The sequence below is a fragment of the Lemur catta genome, chromosome 5 (genome assembly GCF_020740605.2).
Source record: "Lemur catta isolate mLemCat1 chromosome 5, mLemCat1.pri, whole genome shotgun sequence".
In the NCBI taxonomy this organism is placed as follows: Eukaryota; Metazoa; Chordata; class Mammalia; order Primates; family Lemuridae; genus Lemur; species Lemur catta.
In genome coordinates, this window is record NC_059132.1 from 86,862,626 (window position 1) to 86,886,550 (window position 23,925).

The 23,925-nt window shown below is 35.4% G+C and overlaps 1 protein-coding gene across 5 annotated transcripts in view; it reads left to right on the forward strand.

Moving 5' to 3' along the window:
- Window positions 1–23,925, forward strand: part of ELF2 (E74 like ETS transcription factor 2) — a 105,117-nt gene that overhangs the window by 23,695 nt on the left and 57,497 nt on the right. For 3 of the 5 annotated variants that reach the window (XM_045552265.1, XM_045552264.1, XM_045552266.1), the window contains exons 2-3: window positions 10,070–10,157; window positions 11,649–11,887. The exons of 1 other annotated variant lie outside the window; for it this stretch is intronic. In XM_045552265.1, the coding sequence (XP_045408221.1) occupies window positions 11,816–11,887 (72 nt within the window). In that variant the 5' untranslated portion in view covers window positions 10,070–10,157; window positions 11,649–11,815. Of the gene's footprint in view, window positions 1–10,069; window positions 10,158–11,648; window positions 11,888–23,925 lie in introns of those variants that run through there. One more of the 5 variants, XM_045552271.1, reaches the window with a different exon arrangement.

Consider the following 23,925-nt stretch of genomic DNA (forward strand, 5'->3'; position numbering starts at 1 on the left):
GCGGCCTGGTTTCTAACAGGCCAAGGACTGGTTACCAGTCCACAGCCCTGGGGCTGGGGACCACAGGTCTGTAGGCTTCTGTTCAGCCATCATCAGTGCAAATGAGGAAACTCAGAGTGGCATTATGGTAGATTGATTATACAGCTAGGCTAAATAAATGATTTAAGAAAAAATCATGAATTGAGGGTAAAATGAGGAAGTAACATAGTGATTACAGAAGTAATGTTAAAACTCAGAATCTTTTGGATTTTTTCCTATACTCAATGGCCAGAGTCCCAATGTTTTCATGAGTACACTTCCCAATTTGAATCATTTTATTAAATACTTATAACCTAGCAGTGGATACCATTTAGGTATATGAATGAAAAAGTAGGTTTTCCTTGTAAAACTTAATTTTCTGTTAAACATGTACCGTTCTAAGCTCTAAATTTCATGATTGCCTTATTTCTTATTATGATTAGTAAGAACTTGGAAGTATATTAATTTTAAAAAGGATTAATGAATAATTTTCTCTTCTGCTTTTGTTCTCTGATAGTGTACTTAAATAAGCTTTCATACTGAGTTCATTTTTTATGTTTTATTTTGTAATATGAATGAGTTGAGAATGTTCCAGGAAGTCTGCTTTCATGAATTTTTACTTAAATTTTGGAAGTGAAGGTGTAGTTCTTACTACGCTGTAGCTAAGCATTTAAACTTAATCATGATGTTACTCTACAATGATAAAACATTTTAAACCTCCCATATATTTCATGGAGGAAGACAGGGTCATTGTCCTCTTCATTGCAGATCATTATGGTTTTATCCTCCTCTAAAAGTTGCTACTGGGTTGAAGTTTAAGTTTTAAGTTGAAGTTTTACCTATCTGTAACTTTCTGTCTTCCTCATCACTATCATCAATCTTTTAGGTCATGAAGTCTTATCATTATACCGGATAAAAAATACTATAAAAATTACTTATACTATGATAATTGTGGTTGCTTTGAAGTAGTTTCCGTTATTTTTCTCTTTTTACACATGAGTCTGAGATCTGGATAAGCTAAATAACATGCTGTTCAGAAAAGAGTTAACATAGTAGGTCTGAGACAGCTATTCTTAGAAAGGTCTGCTTGCAAGGTTGGCCCTTGGCTGGGATCTGTGAACTTGGCTCCCACAGTGTTCCCAGTAACTGATAAGGATGATTCACTGTGCCTAGACTGTGCAAACAATATGGTTTATATCGAACACTTGCTTTCCTTCTACGGGTCTGGAATTTTGATATACACTAAGGCAGAGAGTGCTTATGTGTCCAGCCCCCAATAAAAACCTTGGGTGCTGAATCTCTAATAGGCTTCCCTGGGCAGAAACATTGCACACATATTGCTGTATTTTTGTTGCTGGGGGAAGAGTAAGCTCTGTGTGGCCTCTCACGAGAAGGAGAATTCATAATAAAGTCTGTAGATGGATTCCTCCAGATTCCACCTGTGACTTTCCCTTGTGACCTGCTGTGTATTCTTACTGTAGCCATGAGTACAGCTTTATGCTGAGTTCTTTGAGTCCTCACAGATCTTTGAATGTAGAGGTGATCTTGTAGACCCCTGATGTACCTTTCCAGACTAAAAGAGATTCTGCTGAGGCTGAAGATTTATGTTTTAATCTTTGTGGAAGAGGTTTATTTCCTTTTGCACAGTGCTTAGTGTTCCAGGTGTAATGGAGAAGATGGCATGTAGTCCTTCAAATAATAATAAGCATGCATTTCTTTATTCATTAATTCATCATATATTCTACAAACGCATGAGTGCCTGTGTTCTGGGCTCTGGGAGGAAGCCTAAACCTTGGCTTATTAGGTAAAGGGAGATAATCCTGAGTCTTGTTTAGGACTCAAACTGGGAGACTAGGTGCACTTTTATCCCCTAGTTTCTTCTGTGGAGAGCCTTTTTATCTAGCATCATGAAAAAGGTTGTGTTTTGGTTCCAGGTAGTTCTTTTAGTTGAAATATGGGTAAACTTGAATTAGAGAATAAGATCTATATCTGAGAATCTCTGTTTCTTGATAATACAGAATTTCAGGCCAACATTTCTTTCTAAAAAAACAAATAAGCTCAGCACTTAAGAGAGTAAAGGAGAAAGACAATTGCTAATACTGTGACTTTCTCCCTAAGGCCTTCAGAATTTATATGAGAGAATTAGTGAGTTAAAGAGTTCACTAATACACACAGAAACTTTTTTTTAGAAAGGGAAAAAAACTATATACTTACATAGATAAGATATATGTAATTTCTATTTAATGTATTTTAAGCCTTCTAATCAGCCCATGTTATGAGCCAATAAGGAAGTAGTTAGAAAAATTTCTCTGAGTGGATTGGGAGAGGTTCTGAGTGATTGTTTCATAGTTTTTTTTTTTTTTTTTGAAATAGTGTCTTGCTCTGTTGCCTGGGCTATAGAGTGCTGTGGCGTCAGGGTAGCTCACTGCAACCTCAAACTCCTGGGCTCAAATGATCCTCCTGCCTAAGCCTCCTGAGTAGCTGAGACTACAAGTGCACACCTCCACACCCAGCTAATTTTTCCTATTTTTAGTTGCTCGGCTAATTTTTCCTATTTTTAGTAGAAAATGGGGTCTTGTTCTTGCTCTGGCTGGTCTTGAACTCCTGAGCTCAAGTGATCCTCCCGCCTCAGCCTCCCAGATGTTTTATGGTTTTAAGTTAAAAAAAGACCAATTTACATAATCATGAGGCAGAAGAACTTTAAGATTAAGAGCAGGGACTCTGGAGCCAGACTGCTTGGGTTGAAATTCTAACTTTGTCACTTGCCTGCTGTTTGACTTTAGGCCCATTACTTAAACCTACCCGTGCCTCTGTTTTCCCACATGCAAAATGGGAATAATAATACCTGTTTTGTAGGATTGTGTAGATTAAGTACACAAGTGATACATTAAGTGGTGTATTTAATACATATGATGAGTTTAGAATAACACCTGGCACAGAGTAAGTGCTCTATGAATGTTAGCTATTATTTTTGTTGTTTGGAAGAAGAAGGAAGTAATACTCTTATCTAAACTATTTATTGACTTTCCTCTAGAATAAATTCACTTTAATGGATTCATATCCTGTCAAACCAGAATATTAAGAAGATTGTAGCAAAGGGCAGTTCTTTTCTTATTTCTTTTTAAATCATGAATGTGAAAAAGTTGACAAAGATTAGAATTATCTGCACTAGGATTTTTAGAAAGGAAGTAGTTGGACTGGCAATTTATCCCTCCTTAAAAGAGAAAGATTTTCCCAATTTGCTTTGTTGAACAGACCTAACTAGATTTTAGATTTTGCTAATGACTAGAAATCTGCCATACATCCTAATCATACCTTTAGCTCCAGTCTCCTATAAAGGAATTGCTTGACTACCTTAAGCCAGTTGAAACAAAGTCTTTAAAGTCTTTTATATAGCTTTTCTTGGGTGAACCAGAGGCTTCTGTAATCAGACTTGAGACTTTTCAAACATCTGAGCAGTGGTCAGGGCTTAATCCTTGACTCTGATTGTTGCTTTTTCCCCTAACCTATACCTCCTTATCCATGTCCTTTTGTCTAGTTCTTACTTGATTTGGAAGTGTGCTTATTCACAGAATATGCATGGGTAAACACATTTATTTCCACAATTTAATATATCTTACAGATGGTTTCTTGAGTAAGTCTAGGAACTAATACTCATACAAATGTAGGGTTATTGATTAATATTCAGACCTTTGTTGCTTATCGTCAGCCCTGAGATACATTGGATTTTAAGATGTGCTTAATGTGATCACTTCTTTTGTATACTTATTCTGACCCTTAGTATTGCTGCCTCAGAATCTAAGCATATGTGAAATAGTAACAGAGATTAGGAAGATAAAAATAGTCAAAGGGTTTAGCTAGGCAGCAATATCATTTGTAGCTCCATTAGTTGACTGTGGGCAGCCAAGTCAGATTGATTTTGTTTTATTGTCTCTATGTTCATCAAGTCTTTAAATAACTAAAGTTTGATTATTTACAGTATTTTTAGATGATACTTTCCTGGTAGATTTTCACCATCATAAAACAGGTTGAAGAAGTCAACATTGGTTAGGTTATGCCTGGAAACCTGGCCAGTCTAGTTCTTTGGTTGAAGACTAGAAAAGCCAAAACATGGCTGGCAAAGAAAGCATCAAAATATCTTAAACAGAACTTAAATGAAGTCACAAATTATCAGAGTTCATTTCTTACCTATGTCATAAATGTGTGTGTGTGTGTGTGTGTGTGTGTGTGTGTACAGTCATGTGCCACATAACATTGTAGTCAACAACAGATTTCATATATAATGGTGGACCCATAAGATTATAATACTGTGTTTTTAACTGTACCTTTTCTATGTTTGGATATGTTGAGATACACAGATATTTACCTTTATTTTACAGTTGCCTACAATATCTAGTATGGTAACATGCTGTTTAGGTTTGTAGCTGAGAAGCTGTAGAGTATTTTCTTTTCCCAATATAGTACCTTCCAACTGATTTGTTTTCTGTTCCTATAGTTTTATCTTTTCTTGAACATCATATAAATGGAATTACCCTTTCTCTTTCTGATTTGTTAGTTGTTTAGTTATGGTTGGTACAAGAACAAGTAAGATAACCGACCCCTGTGCTGATACAGCTTGCTCACAAATTAGGAATTGTATTAAGAAACAATTAACTCAGAGAAAAATAAACATAGCCTATTCCAAAATGGTAAAAAAGAGAGTTTGTCAACGGGTTAGTATAGTATTCAACTTTCATGATGTATTTAAAAAGAACCAATTTATGTGACCAGTTCTCACACTTAGATGGGAAATAATAAAATCAAATAACCATTTTTAACCTCCTTATTTGGACCTGAGTTGTACAAAACTAGATAATTCATAATCCTTCATTCATGACACATTTAAATAATTAGCCCAAGCATAGCTGTTGTTTAATAATATAGCAAACATGCATGAAACCATCATTCACCATGAGAATTAGAACCTTGACAAGAACTCATATCACATTTACCCAGGTGTGTCTTAATATAATTTATATTAAAATCTTTAATAGAATTTTGGTTGTATATATTCTAATTAATTAGTAGATGTAAACCCCCCCCCCCCCCAACTTTTTAGGAATGGAAGAGGAAAATAACTTTTGCCAGTCGCTTGTTTTTCAGTTTTGTTTTGGTTTCTATTGTTATGACTTAAAAAAAAATTTTTGGGTATAGTTAATTTTATTAATCCTTTGTGTTTTGCTTTCCATGTGTCATCTAATAATTTTTCCTTAACTGTGAGTTCATGAAAATATCCTATATTTTCTTCTAATTTTAAGAAACATTTCCTGTGTTTAGGTATTTAGTACACCTGAAGTTTATTTTGTGAATGGTAAGAGGTAGTGATTAATTTTTTTAATCCTATGTGGATAATCATTTGTCCCAGCATCATTTATTAAAAAAACTCTTTTTTCCCATTGCTTTTAATGCCATCTCTGTCCTTTAGTAAGTTTCCAATATTCATGGGCCTTTTTCTGGCTTCTATATTGGTATATTTGACTATATCTGCACCATTACCTTATTGTCCAATTATATTGACTAGGTAGGGCAGTTCTTCAGGAGGGTCTTGGCTGACTTTTGCCCTTTGCTTTTTCACATACATTTTTATTATCTTTGTCAAGTTATTTTGTAAATCTGTCTTGGGATTTTTGACTTGAAATATATTGAATTTATAGATGAATTTGGTGAGAATTGAGATCTTTAAGATATTGAGTATTCTTATGGATGAACATGGTATATCTCCATATAAATGACTTTAATTTCTTTAAATTCTGGTTTTGTTTTTCTGAGAATGTCTTAATTTCTTCTTCACTTTTAAAGGGCAGTTTTGCTGGTTCTAGGATCCTTTGTTGGCATTTCTCCCCCTTATTTCTTTATTTGTCTATTTATTTTTTAGAGACAAGATCTTGCTATGTTGCTTAGGCTGGTCTCAAACTCCTAGCCTCAAGCAATTCTTCTGTCTCTGCTTCCTGAGTAGCTGGGACTACACACTTACCCCACTGTGCCTGATTCAGTAACTTTTATTATGCTGTTTTCAAGTTCACTGACTTTCTTCTGCTTGTTCAAATCTGCTTTTGAATTTCTATAGCAAATGTTTCATTTCAGTTATTGTATTTTTTAGCTCCAGAATTTCCTTTTGGTTTCTTTACAGGTTTTATATTTCTTTATTGATACTTCCATTTTGTTCATACATCATTTTCTTGACTTTCTCCGCATCTTCTGTTCTTTGAGCATCTTTAAGACAGTTGTTTTAAATCTTTGTCTAGGAGATCAGCCATTGGGTCTTTTTCAGGGACAGTTTGTGTTGATTAATTTTTTTTATTTTGATTTGGCCATACTTTCCTACTTTTTTGTATTCCTTGTGAGTTTTGGCTGAAAACTAGATATTTGAATCTAATAATGTGGCAACTCTGAAAATTTCAGTCTACTCCTTCCCCAGGGTTTGCTGTTTTTAGTTATTTATTTTTTTTTAATTAAACAAAAATTTGTAGGATGACTCTGTCAAGGATCAGCCTGAGGTGCACTTAAGGTCTTCTTATGTCTTCTTCTGAGCCTGAGCCTTTCCCTGGGCATGTGTGGTCACTCTCTACTTTTTTCTATATGTGCAATTGTTTTTGAATATCCTAGCCTTTAAAATCTGGCTCTCAAAAGGGGAAAAGAGAAAAAAATGGGAGGGAAGGGTGCTGGACCTTTAAGTTCCCCTAAAAGTGATTGCAGCCAGAGGAGAAGCATGCAAGATGGGGGAGAGCAACAACAATGGCTACCCATCCCTTTTTGTGCACCTCTGTGATCAGAAGCAGTAATCACTGATCAGAACACAGATCCCCAATATTGGGAAAACAGGGACTTTTTTTGTCTATATTGACTCCCACAAACTGCGTATGTACTGCCCCAGGAACACATGCAACAGCTGTCTACGATGGGATTGGAGGTGGGTGGTTGATACTCTGCTAAGAGCTGAAATGACTGAAGTTAACCACAATTTACTGTTCCAGCCTTCCTCTGGAAGTTGTAAGCCTTCAGTATCCTCCAGAGTTCCAAAATAGTTACATCAGGCAGATTCTGCCAGTGTAGTTGTTGTCTGGGTGGGGGAAGACAGATTCCTGGTGCTTCCTCCTTCACTTTCTTCCCGGAACCCTCCAGCCTAGATTCATTCTTCACTCCTCTCTTTCTCTCATACCAGTCTAACCCACATCCAGTTTGCTAGCAAGTCTTGTCCTTTTACCTGAAAAATATATCCAAAGATTGACTGACTTCTCACTACCTCCAGAACTGCCATTCTGGTCCTAGCTAATACTATTTCTGATCTAATTATTATAGTAGCCTCCTCCTAACTGACCTCTTTGTTTGTGCTCTTATCCCCTTGTCTGTTCTCAACCCAGCATCTGAATGATTGTTACAATAATCGGATTGTCTCTCTGTGTAAAACTTTCCTTTGACCTGAATTAAAAGTCACAGTCCCTACAAGAGGGCCTACATGGCCCCTTCCCTTCCCTTCTTCAGCTGTTCGTTCTTGCTCTTGCTCACTTCACTTCAGCGGTATTGGCCTCCTTGCTGATCCTTGAACTAGTCAGGCATACTCGCTCCTGAATTTTCTGTTTCTTTTGACTAGAAGACTTTCCCCCTAGTTATTACCACAACTCCTGCTTTCAGATCTTTACTTATATGTCACTTTTTTAGTGAGTCCTTGTCCAACTACTCAATTTGAAATTACAACTCTCCGAGTATTCCCTGTTCCTTTGGTTAATTTATCGCCTTAACCTTTATTACCATCTACATGTATGCTATACATATTTTGTTTATTTTCTGTTGCTTTCTACACAGGAATATAAGATCCATTAAAATAGGGACTTTTTATTGCTGTAACTCCACCACGTAAAATTGTGCTAGCATATACTAGTGCTCATTTAATATTTGTTGAATGACTGAACTAAAGAATACAGTTCCTGAGTTATCTTAGCTTACTATTTACTTATATCCTATCTAATTTTATAAAGAAGTAGAGGCAAGAAAGCATCTAATAGACAAATTTGAGCCCATGAGAATGGTTCAAACTGGAAGAGAGATTTGAGTGAAATTGTAGGAGTAGATGTCATATACTAGAGCATAAAGAGTCAGAAGAGGCCTGGCCTGGTGGCTCATGCCTGTAATCCTAGCACTTTAGGAGGCTGAGGTGGGGAGGATCACTTAAGGACAGGAGTTTGAGACCAGCAACATAGTGAACCCTGCCTCTATAAAAAATAAAATTACAGTTCCAGCTGAGGCAGGAGGATCGCTTAAATCCAGGAGTTTGAGGTTGCAGTGAGCTATGATGACGCCACTGTACTCTAGCTCTGGTGACAGAGTGAGACCCTGTATCAAAAAAAGAAAAAAAGAAAAAAAGTGTCAGAAGAGTAAAGGACTAGGGATGGGACATTGGACCTACCCACATGTATGTGTTGACCAGAGAGCAATACTGTCCTTAGACTTAGCTAAGTGGAAACCCTGCTCTGGGCCCTGTGCTTTCAAGGTCCTCATCTAGCCTTCTTCCAGCTGTACCTGTCCCCATAGAGTGAAGATATTGGGAGCCAAGGTGATTAGTCTACCTGGTCTTTTTTTGGATCACTATCTCAGTATTAGGATTCTAGAATTCCCTGCCCATGTGTCCCTTTCTGGGTCTCTTCCCTGATTGTTTCCTTTCTTGACTGTACCACATATATGGGCTCCTCTAGGTGTAAGGAATGACCAAAGAACAAGCTATTTACAGGCATGCAGCCAGAGCTTGGACTTGTGGGCTGGGATGTCCACATGCATGCACATAAGGTCCCTTGTACTATGGAGTGGAGTTAAAGGTGGGAAGAGAAAAGAAGTAGGCTGCAGGCCAGGGGGAAGGGGGTATGGCCTTCCCTTCCCATGCCCCAAACTTGAAGGGAGCCTGAGAATTCAAAATCAGAACTTGGCATTTCAGGTTGTTATTAAAATTTATTTGTCAAGGTAGGAAGACAGAATTATAATTTAGCAGCTTGTCAGCTTGATTTATAACTTTAACTGTTTACATACATGGTATCTAGGTTTCTATTTGTATTACTCTTGCCCCATGCTCCTTGAAGATTCCCAAGGCTACAAGAGGGAATTGAAAAAGAGTAGCTTGAGAGGGAAAAGATAAATTCAAGGCAGAGTTTCAAGAAGGAATGATCAACAGTGTTATAAATGCATCAAAGGCATCAGGTCCTATGACAGCAGAAATGTATCCATTAAATTTTGCCAAACTTCCACAGAAGGAGGAATACTTGAGACATTAGGAAGTGGAGACAGAGTATAGAAGATTTCTTTTCTAGAACCTTATCTGAGAAAGGAAGGAACTAGAGTGGTAGCTGGAGGGGTATGTAGTATTATGGAAGAAATCTTTTCCATTTTTAAGGTGAGAGGGAAAGGAGCCAATGTTAAGTAAGAGAAGGCTGGGACAAGGAGGGAATAATTGATGAAGCAAGGCCCAAGATCCAGTGCATAAGTCAATAGATTAACCTTTGAAAGGAGGGATATTTGAGGAGGCTTAGGAGTTAAAAGTAGGGGTTAGGATGTTTGGATGTGTATTGATACTAAGTTTGTGCAGTGAGGTAGCAGGAAGTTAAGTCGAATAGACAATAATATATCATTAACATTGTTTTATAGTAGTCTTTTGGGCTAGGTTTCTTTTTCAAATTTGATTTTATACTTCTGGGGAGCAAGGATTATACCTGCAGCCACTTACTAAAAACCCGTTGGTTGGTTGAAATGTAGCCCATAATATGGAGCATAGGCTATGTATGTGGGGTCTGTCCTTAATGAATAATCGTTATTTAGTAGTGACTTAAAATTTTATAGTTGATAAAAACTTCTGATCCTTCAATAACCTAGAAACAATTTTTTTATTATGCTCACTATGTAAATGTGTGTCATTAGGCTTTGAAAATGATTTGTTTTAATAAATATTTACTATCAGAATCACACCTATTTTGGGCAAATTGCTTTTTATAGAGTTATATTAATACTGTCTTTTTTCCACTCCCACTAGTAGTTCCAAAGAACTGCTGGTTCAGATTTTAGCTCTTGCGAAGTTGTGAAAATAGTGAAGGATGCTTAGACTACTTAACATTCAAATTGTAAGTAAAATTTATTTCTGCTATCATTATGTAAAACAGAATTTGGAGATAGTCATTACATTATAATAGTGATCTTTAGTATGCTGGGACTGTGGATTTTTCTTAATTTTCCTTCTTAAGATACAAATACTTTGTATTCCATTTTATGTTCATAAGATCAAAAAGGAGACTAATAGTACTGATGAATCAATAGTAGTGAGATGAAATTTCTGCTTTTTGTCAGGTATTTCATTTTATTGTGGAAGTTTATGGGAATTCTTTATTATTTTGTTTCCGTATCTGTATGATGCCAGTAGTATAAGGGCATAATAGTCATGAAATGACTTAAGAGAAATGTATATTCTTTTCTCTTCAAATATGCATAATTTTCTGTATTCTTTAATTTTGACATGAAAAAATTCTGTTAGAAATGTCTGTTACTTCCTTTGTGAAAATTTTAACATACCAAAATCAAATAAAAAGTAACTTTTTAGGAATTATTTAATGTATAAATCCAGATACATATATTGATGTTGAAGGAGAAAAAAGCTTAAGAGGTTAGGTTAAGAGGTTACTTGAAGCCATTTGCTATATTGCATTTTGAACTAATAGCAAAACAATTATTGTGGAAAGAATGATAAAATAATATGAAAGGCATTCCGAATGGTTTCACTACTTTATTTTTAAACTACTTTATTTGAAAGGGTAAGCGATTCAGATTAATCTGTCTTACAATTCTTGCAGAGTATTCAATATATGAATACAAAATGAGATTGCTGTCATAGGCAAAGGACACTTCTGATTATATTATTCATACAAACAAACCAAGTGAGCCAAAGAAGAATGAAATATTTACAACTCAATGAATCTTTTAATTTGTTAATAGTTTTATAAGTTGTCTCAGCCCAGCACATTTTTTGTTTTTGAAACAGGGTCTCACTGTATTGCCCAGACTCGTATGCAGTGGCATCATCATGCTCACGGCAACCTCAAACTTCTGGGTTCAGGTGATCCTCCTGCCTCAGCCTCTATAGTAGCTGAGACTATAGGCATGCACCACCCCGTCCAGCTGATTTTTAAAAATTTTTTGTAGAGGCCTCAAGCGATCCTTCCACTTTGGCTTTCCAAAGTGCTGGAATTACAGGTGTGAGCCACCACACCTGGCTAGTCCAGGACATTTATGTTCAATGCATCAAAGATTTTTAACATTTCTAGTAACATATTTCAGGAAGAAAACTACATCTTCATAAAGGGAAAAGGTGTACATTTTATCTCTTAGAATGTAAATATCATACTACCATGTATGTACAACAGCTTGTTAAGAACTTAATTATGTTCATGAACTTGAATATTAACTCTTAAGAAGTAGAATACTCATTACTGCCCTCTTGACACAAGGATGTAGAAGCTTTTTTGTTAGTTAAAACAATGTTAAAACTTAGAAAGCAAGATACATTATGCTTTATATCTTTCCTGTATATTTTTTATAACTTTTCAAATTCTTCTTTTTAGGCTCTCTGGTTAATCATCTTTAGAAGACTGGATTTCTGGATATCTACTCCACTCCATCTCTATTGACTTTTAAAACATGATAATGCAAACCTATAATACTGGCAATCATCCACGAACCTTTAATTACATTGATTAATAGTGTTTGAAGCTTCCTCAGGGAATAAACAATGACATCAGCAGTGGTTGACAGTGGAGGTTCTATTTTGGAGCTTTCCAGCAATGGAGTAGAAAATCAAGAGGTTAGGCATCCAACGTGTTACATGTTTGTTTTGTTCATAAAAATAAATGCATGAACTAATTTTGAAATTAATGGGGAACAGGTATTTGAGAATAGAAATGTACAATGCATGAAATTGTACGTGTACATGTCGTGTATCCTTATATAATTTTAGGTAATAGAAGGTTGAGGAAAGTACTTACAGGGCTCACCTGAATTGATTAGAATGAACTTGGAGGAAAGAAAAAATACTGTAGTATTAGTTGAGAGATAAATTTAAATTCGTGATAAAATCCGTTGTCTTGAGTTATAGAGTGTGTAGGTATATACAGTACCTCAATACTTAAATTAGATTCATCTTCAGTTAGAATCTTGTATCTGCTTTACTTGGCATCTTTATTTTTTGGTTATTCTGTTATATCTAAATCAGTATGGAGATCCATTGTATTTTAATCTCATGTACACTTATGAATTTAGATAATTAGTAAGTCAGAAAATAAATTCAGGTTTTGAAATTTTACACATATAGAATTTTGAATCATTAGAGGATGGGGATAGAAAATAACTATACCAGAAATACATGGCCTTCCAGGTCCTGGCTTCTATTCCTGCCATTCAGTAAAGTATGAATATTGGAAGGGATCTAAATAATAATATAATAGTGCTGACATAATAATGGCAAGTATTTGGTCAGAAATGAGGTAGGAAAATGGCGAGTTTTCTATATTAAAAAAATCTGTTTTCTCTGTTTTCTGTGAAAGATGCTGCTATTACTGGTGCTTGGTACCAGTGTAATGGTATAGTGGCATGCTTTAGAAACAAGTTAGGACATCAGTCTGTGTGTTCTGGAGTCTGAATTCTTTTCCTTGCTTGCTTGGTGTCTGTTCAGTCTTCCAAGATCCAGATGGGAAAATTTAGTGGGAATAGGGTAAAAGTAAAGGTACTCCTTTTCTTTTTGTTGGTAGACTCTTAACTCCTAAATGTTTCTTTTATATTCAAATCCAAAACTGGTTCAAAGTCCAGTAAGAGAAGCCACAGAAAAAAACCTGCTTTATTCCCGTAATCAATATCTATTTTTTCTTTCAAAATTCATTTACTATAGGATCACCTTTAGGTATGATTCACCAAAGAGATTAGGGACTTGGGGAACTGCCATCCCCTCCTATATCACCCTCCTATATCACTCCTATATCAGACCAAATATTGCTTCTTCCTCACAGTCTTTCTCTGTGTCCTATAGTTTTGCTCTGTTGGGATTTAACCCTGTGAGGGGAGCTACCAAGAGCAATAGGCAGGATATATTTACCACGTGCTGATTAAAAGGTATCATTATCATTAATATGGAGGAAAAGAGGACAACAATTTATTTCTGAAGATTCCTTATATTTTTCTTCCTTTACATGGAATCCCAAGTGTTCATGTTCAGGGGAATTTGTTACCATAGAAGAAAGAATCTGATAAATGAAACGACTTTACCAAGTTATTACTGACTAGTGATTTATGTGATAGTTTTATAGAGTGGTCACATTTCATGGCGGAAGTCAGAAGAAGGGTATACCCTCCATGGGCATTTTAGGTAGTGTGGCACCAGAATGGGGGAACTATTCTTAGGGAACTTTTTATTCAAATGATACTATGTAGGTACCCACATTCTTTCATTCATTTGTTCCTTTGACAAACATTAATACACTACTTACTATCTATCAAGTACTTTTTCAGGTAATGGGAATAAAGTATTTCAGAAGGGCTATGAAAAATAATTCAGGGTTAGAGATTGATGGATAAGGTATTAGGAGGTATTTTAATTAGGATAGTCAGAGAAAGTTTCTCTTAAGAGGTGAGATTTTAGTTTAGAGCTAAATGAAGTGTGAGGATGGGACCATAGAAATATCTGGCAGAAGAGAATTCCAGGAAGGAGTTCTAGAAAGAGAGAAGAGCCACTAATATTAGAAATATATTCTGGTTTTACAAAGGGAGATTTGAGGATGGTGGTGTTTGAAACATAGATTTTTGTCTTATGAGCAACTTTTCAGGAAGATGTTTCCTATATACAGTAATATCTGTATTGTAAAATGTAGGGTGGGGTGAAAATGACCTGTGAAGATTTTATAATCATAGTCCCAGAATCTGAAGAAAACAGAAAGTTTAAAAAGTGGTAGGCATCGAGAATGTTATTATCATGATTTTTAGCCTTTTTGAAATAACTTTTTTCCTGATTATAAAAGTAATGCATTTTATAAAATTAGTATTATTCTATTTCTGACAGTATCACAAAAATATAAACTATGATCTAATGAATGTACATGTAAAAATTATTTTAAAAATAGTAATAAATATATAAAAGGCAGTCATATTAAAAAATTCAACTACCTAATATGGTTTAGATATATAGGGATAATTTAGTATTAAAAATATTAATATAATTTATCATATTAGTAGAGATAAGATTCTTGATGAAATAGGATTTTGTAAAATTCAATATCCATTCTTGATAAAAACTCTTAATATAAATAGAGATGTGTATTTCCTTAACATTACGAAAAATAACATATATCAACAGCCGGCATTCTGTTTAATGGTCAAGTACAGGTGCATTTCTTTAAAATTGCAAAGAAGATAATTATGGTCACTACCTTTATTACTATTTAATATTTTCCTGCAATCAGGCAAAATAATAAAACATATATAAATATTATAAAATAAACCAAATTATTATAGGCAGATAATGTGATTATCCACTTGAGAAGACCAGAGGGAATCCACTGAAAACTCATTAGACCTACTAATAGTGATTGGTAGTTTGATTGGGTATAAAAATAACTAGCTTTTCTTTGTAAGGACTGTAATTAGAAGAGATCATAAAAAATAAGATCCTTTTTAGAAAATTAACAAAAAACCATAAAATGTTAAGGAGTAAATGTAAAAGACATATGGGACCTGTCTGAAAAAAATTAATAATACTGAAACGCATAAAAGAAGGCTTTAACTAGCAGAGATATACTTTGTACTCAGGAAATATGGGAAGAGTTAATATTATGGAGAACGTCAGTTTATCTCAGTTAATCCATATATTTAATTCTGTCTGTCAAATGTTAGGGTAAGTCTGTGGAAAATTGATTATATAGACCTAAAGATCATAGGGAAGAGTAAATATTCAGGAATAGCCAGAGCAGTTTTTGAAAAGGAAATGTGTTATAGATGGATCTTTTAGAAATGGGAAATTAATACAGAAAAAAATAAAAATAGGTTTAAATAAATTTTTAAAAACATAGTAAATACAAGTTCTAGAGGCATTTGCAAACAAGATTGGGAGTTCTTCTGCTTCAGGTTGTGATGGAAAAACTGAGATGAGACTTATACTCGTAGCATAAACAACTAGGAAAATCTACAAAACATATGAAACCACAGTTTTGAAACACTGGACAATAGGCAGCGTAGCACTCTGCTTCCTGAGAGAAGAGAGGGTCACTTCTGTGGTTGTGCTGGCGTATTGGTTAGAGCCACTTTCTGAGCCACAGTGTAGGGAAAAGGAACCCAAGTAGAGCATAACTGTCTCACTGAATTGAGGAAACAAAATTTGAAATTTGGAGAGGCTAAAACAGGTAATTTGAGGGACAGAGTATGTAAGAAGAAGCAGCTGTTCAGAGAAAGAACATTAAAACTCTGCCTTGGGGTCCCCTGAGTCTTTGGTTGATACTCAGCTGTTCACGTGTAATACGAAACTCCATTGAAGCCAGACAAGGAATGACCAGAAAAGATTTAAACTGGCGATTTGACTGAAAAATTTAGAGTTCACCCAGGGCTGGGAAATATTAGTGTTCTAGTCAGCTTGATGGAGAGTCCTTGTTGAATGTCCAGGGCATTCATTAAGGACTCCAGAATGGTCATCGTTTATATGGCATAGCTAAGCTAGTCCTAGAATGAAGTGTAGTCCAAACTTGCCCTAAAAAGACTCAAAACTACGAGGGCTGTCCAGAAAGTATCCAGCCGTGTAATATGAAAATTACATATTGACAGTGTTGGATACTTTCTAGACAGCCCTCATAACTATCTGTCGTAACAGATACTCTTAAGGCAACAAAATGCAGCACCCAACAGTGTAAAATTTACGGAAGAGAACCAGATGAAACTTCTAGAGATGAGATACATACTATCTAAAAAGAAAAATTCACTGAATGGAATTAAAAATAGATTAAGTACTACAGAAGAAAAGATAGTGAATTTGAAGACAGCAATAAAAACGACATAATGGGTCGGACATGGTGGCTCACGCCTGTAATCTGAGCACTTTGGGGAGCATCACTTGAGGCCAGGAGTTCTAGACTAGCCTAAGCAACATAGCAAGACCCCATCTCTACAAGAAATAGAAAAATCAGCTGAATGTGGTGGTGCATGCCTGTAGTCCCAGCTACTTGGGAGGCTGAAGCAGGAGGATCGCTTGAGCTCAGCCCAGGAATTTGAGGGTTCAGTGAGCCATGGTGACACCACTGCACTCTAGCCTTTGTGACAGAGCGAGACCTTGTCTCAGACAAAACAAAACAAAACCCTATATAATGAAGCACAGAGAAAAAAACTGGGTGGAAAAAAAAGAACAAAGACCTAGTTACCTATGGGCCAATATCAAGTTGTCTTAACATATTTGTAATTCGAGTCCATAAATGAGGGGAGGAAAACAAATAAAAAAAAATGAAGAAATAATGGCCATAAATGTTTCAAATTCAATGAAAAGAATAAACCCATAGATCGAAGAATTTTAAACCCCAAGCATGATAAAGGAGAGAACAAATAGCCAGTGAGGCCAGTTTCAGAGAGAAAATCTTTTTTTTTTTTTTTTTTTTTTTTTTGAGACAGAGTCTCGCTTTTTTGCCCGGGCTAGAGTGAGTGCCGTGGCATCAGCCTAGCTCACAGCAACCTCAAACTCCTGGGCTTAAGCAATCCTACTGCCTCAGCCTCCCGAGTAGCTGGGACTACAGGCATGCGCCACCATGCCCAGCTAATTTTTGCTATATATATTTTAATTGGCCAGATAATTTCTTTCTATTTTTAGTAGAGATGGGGTCTCGCTCTTGCTCAGGCTGGTCTCGAACTCCTGACCTTGAGCAATCCACCCACCTCGGCCTCCCAGAGTGCTAGGATTACAGGCGTGAGCCACCGCGCCCGGCCAGAGAGAAAATCTTAAAAGCAGCCAGAGAAAAAGATTCATAGCAAAGATAATCACTACAGATGTCTTGTCGGAAACTATGCAAGTCAGAAGATAATGATATCTTTAGAATGTTGAAATGGTAAAAACTATCAGCCTACCATTAAATATCCAGTGAAAATGTCCTTCAAAATGAAGCTTTTGTCAGACCAGAGCTCAGAGAATTTATCACTAGCATACTTATCCTATAGGAAATGTTAAATTCTTTAGACAGAAGGTAAATGATACCAGATGGAAAGTTGGACCTACACAAAAGAATGAAAGCACTGGAGCAATGGTTAATATGTGGGTAAATATAAAATACTTTTTAAAATCAATTAGAAATCTTTTTATTTTAGTATGGTAAGAATACTTAACATGAGATCTACTCTCTTAACAATTTTTACATATATAAAATCTTTTTAAAATTTTTAAAAAAGACAATTATTTAAAACAAAAATAATGTATTATAGAATTTAAATGTGAGGAATTAAATTATGATAATAGAACAAAGGATGGGAAGAGGGAATTGGAAGAATACTATTATAAATAGCTTTTTATATTATACATAAAGTAACATTGTATGTATACTGTGATGTCAGAAAGCATATTCTAAGATATAGAGCAACCACTAAAACAATAAAACAAAGAAGTATAACTAATAAGCCAATATGTGATATAAAATGGATACCAAAAATAATCCAAGAGAGGACAAAGAATAAAAGGAATGAGTAATAAATGAAAAAATTAATGAACAAAGAGCAACATGGTAGATTTATTTTTAATTTTTAAGATGGTAGATTTAAACCCAGTTTATATCTTGTATCCATTGAAGTATGGAGAAAAAAATAAACCCAGTTTATTGATATTAAATGTAAGTATTCTAAACACTCCAATTAAAATGTAGATATTGTCAGGTTGGGTTTAAAAAAAAACAAAACTATTCAGATTTCATAAAAAAAATTCATTTTCAGTATAGTAACATGGCTTAAAAGTAGAAGTACAGAAATAGATATATTTATACGCTAAAGACAAAAAAGCTAGAGTGGTTTCAGGATAAGACTATTACCAGCGATAATGAGAGACATTTCATAAATAATAAAAGGACCATTTTGTCAAGAATGCCTAACAACCCTAAATGTGAATGCACTCAGTTATCATAGCTTCAAAATATGTAAAGTATAAACTGACAGAACTGAAAGAAAAAATTGATAAATATACAGGCTAGTTGGAGATCGCAGCATTTCTCTCTCAGTAATTGATAGAACAAATAGACAGAAAATTGATAAAGATTTAGTAGACTTGAATAACATTGTCAACCAACTTTACCTAATGGACATTTATGGAACATTACCTTGCAGCACCAGAATACATGTTCATTTCAAGTTTGCATGGACGTCAACCAAGAAAGATCCTATAGTAGGCTTATAAAGCATATCTCAGTAATATACAGAGAAAACAGACCAAAACAGGATTAAAAGAGAAATTAACAAAAAGATAGTTGTAAAATCTCCAAATATTTGGATATGAAGCAGCTCACTTCTGTATAACTCATGGGTTAACAAATAAATTGCAGGGAAAAGTATTTAAACTAAATGAAAATGAAAACAATATATCAAAAATTGAAAGATGTAGCTGAAAACAGTGCTTAGAGGGAAATATATAGCATCAAATATTTATATTAGAAAAGGAGAAAAGTCTAAAATCATTTAAGCTTTCACTTCAACAAGCTAAAATATGAAGATCAAATTAAACTCAGTGTAAGTAGAAGGAAGGAAATAATAGGAATTAAAATCACCACAGTGGCTGGGTGTGGTGGCTCACATCTGTAATCAATCCTAGCACTCTGGGAGGCTGAGGCGGGAGGATCACTTGAGGTCAGGAGTTTGAGACCAGCCTGAACAAGAGTGAGACCCCGTCTCTGCTAAAAATAGAAAAAAAATCAGCTGGGCATGGTGGCGAGGGCCTGTAGTCACAGCTGTCGGGAGGCTGAGACAAGAAGATCACTTGAGCCCAGGAATTTGAGGTTACTGTGAACTAGGCTGATGCTACGGCACTCTAGCCTGGGCAACAAAATGAGACTCTGTCTCAAAAAAAAAAAAAGACCAAAGTAAAAAATGGACAAATAGTAGAGAAATTAAAGCAGATGTTAATCCTTTGAAAAAAATTAACAAAATTGATGAATCTGTAACTAGACTGCACAAGGAAAAAGAGAAGCCAAAAATTAGCATCAGGAATGAAAAGAGACATTTACTATAGACAATATTAGCAAAAACTTTTTGCCAATAAACTTGAAAGAAGATAAATTCCTTGAAAGTCATTCCAAAAGAATAGAGAACCTGAATGGCCCATCTTAATATTTTACATGAATTGGATTTTTATTGAAAATCTTTCCCACAAAGAAAACTCCAGGGCTAAATGGCCTTATTAATGATCTACCAAGCGTTTAGGGAGAAATAATATCAATTCTACCCAAATTCTTTCAGAAAATAGAGAAGGAAGCATTTTATAACTCATTAATATCAAGCCAGCATTACCCTGATACCAGGACCAGACAAAGATATAGGAAAAGGAAACTGCAAACCAGTATCCTTTGTGAACATGGAAACAAACGTTCTTAATAAAATACTAGCAGTCAAATCCAGAAGCATATAAAAGGTGAGTCCTTTTGAGTCCTTTTAAAATTAAGTGTACAATTACCATGTGATCTGGTAATTTGAGTCTCAGGTAAATATGGAGTGGAAGGGAAGAGGAGAAAGGATGTTCATAGGAGCTCCTATAGCTATATGAAGACAGGTAGATGGATAAACAATTGGTATTTCTGCAGTGGAATTTTTACCAGTAAAAAGAAATGAACTATTGATACATACAACAATATATGTGAATATTAACAGTAACATAGTCAAACACAAAAGAGCACAAACTGTTGATTCCAACATGAATTTTAGAAAAGGTGCATCTGTAGGTATAGAAATCTGTAGGGACAGATCCGTGGTTGCCTAGGCCTGTGTGTGTGTGTGTGTGTGTGTGTGTGTGTGTGTGACTGACTGGTATAGGGGTGAAAGGGAACTTTCTGAGGTGATGGAAATATTCTATTTCTTGACTGTGATGGTAGTCATAGGGATGTCTACATTTGTGAAAATTCATAAGATAAAAATAAGATTTTCATCTGTTAGGTAGATTCTCCATGAGTTTTATATTATACAAATGGTATTTCTTTTTAAAGTTTTCAAATTACCCCTTATTGGCTTTAAGTTTTTTTTTGTTGTTGTTGTTCCAATTGCTATTTTTAAATGAAAAAAAAATTTTGATTTTTCATTTTCGCTATACAAGATCATTGTAAAAAACAATGAACTCAGATATACTGGGAAAGTGAAAATTCATCTTTTGTCTGCTTACCTCTTTTACCAGGTTATTGATAATATAAGGTTTATTTTTTCAGACTTTTAAATATATTTAAAATAAATATTTATATAAGTGGAATGACACAATAGTACTGTTGTGTAACCCACTTTACCTTCCACTTACTTGTATCATGCATATTTTTCTATACCAACATGTAGCTAACTGCCGTAACCTTTTAATTGATGCTGAAGAGAGTCTCATTGTTTGGATGTTTGGATATATGGATATATGTTAGTTTATTCAGTCTCTTTCTGATGCGTATTATGTTTTCTTTTTCTTTTTTCTTTTGGCATTATCAACATCTAGGGGACTTGTCTTAAAACTGGGTTTTCATAGCTAGCATACCTTTTATACTTTGGTGACATATTTATTTGGAATGACCTCTGGGGGGTAAGCAGTGGGAGGTGGGGGAGGTTAGTCCCCCTAAAGCCTGCCACACTGTATGTTTCAGTTTTTATAAGGTTTTTGAAGGTGGCCTTACTCTGCCACAAAAGAAAAAATGTGGAACAAATTTATATATTTTTATCATACTCCTGAATTTCATGTCTTTCTATATATTCCTAAAATACATTGATAAAAGGATTGTAATACCACTGCCCTCAGCCACTTCACTGTATTTGTCTTTGGAAACTTAAAATAACTGGGGAGCAGTGACTGAGTGCATATGAAAGCACTTTTTAGGTAAACACTGCAGTATTGTACGCTTGTCCTGCCTCTTTGAACTAAGAATCTCTTTTTTTGAATGGAAGTTTCTGAGATCACTGTTAGTACTTATAGTGGGGTTGCCAGATAAAATACAGGATATCTAGTTAAATTCAAATTTCAGATAAAGAAAAAATAACATTTTACTTTAAGTATGTCCCAAATATTGCCTGGGACATTCTTACGTTTATTATTCATTGTTTATCTAAAATTCAAATTTAACTGGGTAGCTTGTATTTTTTTTTTTTATTTGCTAAGTCTTGCCACCCTAGCTTGTAGGGAATTCGATAGGTTGTACCAAGACCCATGGATCTGGATATCATGTACTTTAATTATGTGTATTTTGGTGACTTGAGCAAAGTAATCCTAAGTAAAATAACCTAGTGGATGTGTTACTTTTTACAATTTTATTTTTAAGCAAAGACTCCTGATTTCTTCCTCTTCTATCCCCTTTCTCCAGTAAAATAGCTAACTTCTCTACACAGTACAAGGCAATAGTTATCTGCATATCTGTGTGCGGTAGCCATTGTTCTCTATCATTTGGTGGAGAAAAAGCTCATGAAGTCACTTGCCATCAAGATTAGCAAGTGTTGAATCTATATATTAACTGTTAATATTAAAATTTGCTGAGTTTTATCATTCTTTGAACCAAAGTACAAATACTTGTACTTAAATGCCACTTTTGTTTGTATGAAGTATGTGTTGTTTAGGAGGATATAAAAATTGACTAAGATATACCTTGCTCTCAAATATCTTACTATCTAGTCAAGGAGTTGTATATGTAAACACATAATTATAATACAAGACAATGAACAGTGATGATATTAGGCAAACCACCTGTTCTAGAAGTAGTTGGGGTGGAAAAATTCAGATTGGGGGATTGTAGAAGATTTCCTGAGACTAGATGAAAAGCATTTGGATGGATGTGGAGGCTATAAAATAACATGAGCAAAAGTTATGGAGATGTTCTTAGTAGGAATTTGCCAGTAATAAAGCAGTTTATGTGAAGTAATGTAAGAAATAAGGCTGAAAAGGCGGTGTAGTAGTTTCCTGGAGTTGCAGTAACAAAGTACCATAAACTGGGTGGCTTAAACAACAGAAATGTATTGTCTTAAAATTCTGGAGACTAGAAGTTTGAATTCAAGGTGTTGGCTGAGTTGGTTCCTTCTGAGGGCTATAAAGGAGAATCTCTTTCATGCCTCTCCTAGCTTCTGGTAGCTTCAGGTGTTCCTTGGCTTGTAGGTGCTGTTCTCCATGTCTTTACGTTGTTTTCCCTCTGTTTTGTGTCTGTGTCCAAATTTACTTTTTCTACGAGGACCAGTCGAATTGGATTAGGGATCATCTTAATTATCTTATCTTAACTGGATCATCTGCAAGGACCCTATTTCCAAATACGATCATATTTACCGATACCAGGGTTAGAACTTCTTCTTTTTGGGGACACAGTTCAGCCCACAACTGAAGGTTTGGGGGTTATATTTCAGAGCGTTAAACTCATTGTTTAGTAGGTTAAACTTTCCTTTTAAACAACTGGGAAATCATTAAGACTTTTTGTGCCAAGAAGTAATAGTTCTGATTGCCCTCCAAAGTTGAGGGCAAATAGATTTGAAGACTATTACTATTGTTAAAATATAATAACAGCTGTCACTAACTGAATACTTACTCTGTGCTCTAGTACTTTGTACATATTTAATTATTTAATTTTCAAGGGACTTTGTGAGGTATAAATATTAATTGTAGTCTCTTTTAAATATGAAGAAACTGAGGTTTAGGGAAGAACACAGTGGGGAGAACAGGAGGAGATGTTGATAATTTGTTCCATTTAGGCTGAGTGCAGTGGCTCACACTTGTACTCCTAGCACTTTGGGAGGCAAAGGAGGGAGAATTGCTTGAGGCCAGGAGTTAGAGACCAGCTTAGGTAACATAGTGACACCCTGACTCTAAAAAAAAAATCTAATAATTTATTCCATTTAGACATGTTAAGCTTGAAATGTTGGCTGAATATTCCTGTGGTGATGCTAAGTTGGTAGTTTAAAATTTGGTTGAGATGATGGGTCAGAGTGGAGGACAGATAATTAGTAATCATCAGCATAGAGGTGCTGCATGAAACCATAAGAATGGGTGGGCTTGCATGAGAAGGTAGTATAGAATGAAGAGAAAAGAGATGCTGAGGACAGAGCCTAAGTTGGCTAGATTTGAGTCACTAGAGATGAAAGAAGAGTCAGAAGAGATGCTGAGAAGTAGAATGGTAGGAAGAGAAAGTTGGAGGAAAGAATTTTAAAAGTCAGGGTGGGCCAGGTGCGGTGGCTCATGTCTGTAATCCTAGCACTCTGGGAGGCTGAGGCGGGTGTATCGCTCGAGGTCAGGAGTTCAAGACCAGCCTGAGCAAGAGTGAGACCCTGTCTACTAAAAATAGAAAGAGATGATCTGGCCAACTAAAAATATATATAGAAAAAATTAGCCGGGCATGGTGGCGCATGCCTGTAGTCCCAGCTACTCGGGAGGCTGAGGCAGGAGGATCGCTTAAGCACAGGAGTTTGAGATTGCTGTGAGCTAGGCTGACGCCACGGCACTCACTCCAACCGGGGCAACAGAGTGAGACTCTGTCTCAAAAAAAAAAAAAAGTCAGCATGATAGTTCAATATATAAGAGTTTGCAGAGAGGTAATAGAGAATGAAAACTGAAATAGAATTTGGTCATTATTGACATGTTGAGAGCATAGTTTCAGTGAGGTGGTGGAATCCAGATTACAAAGTATATGCAGATGAATCAAG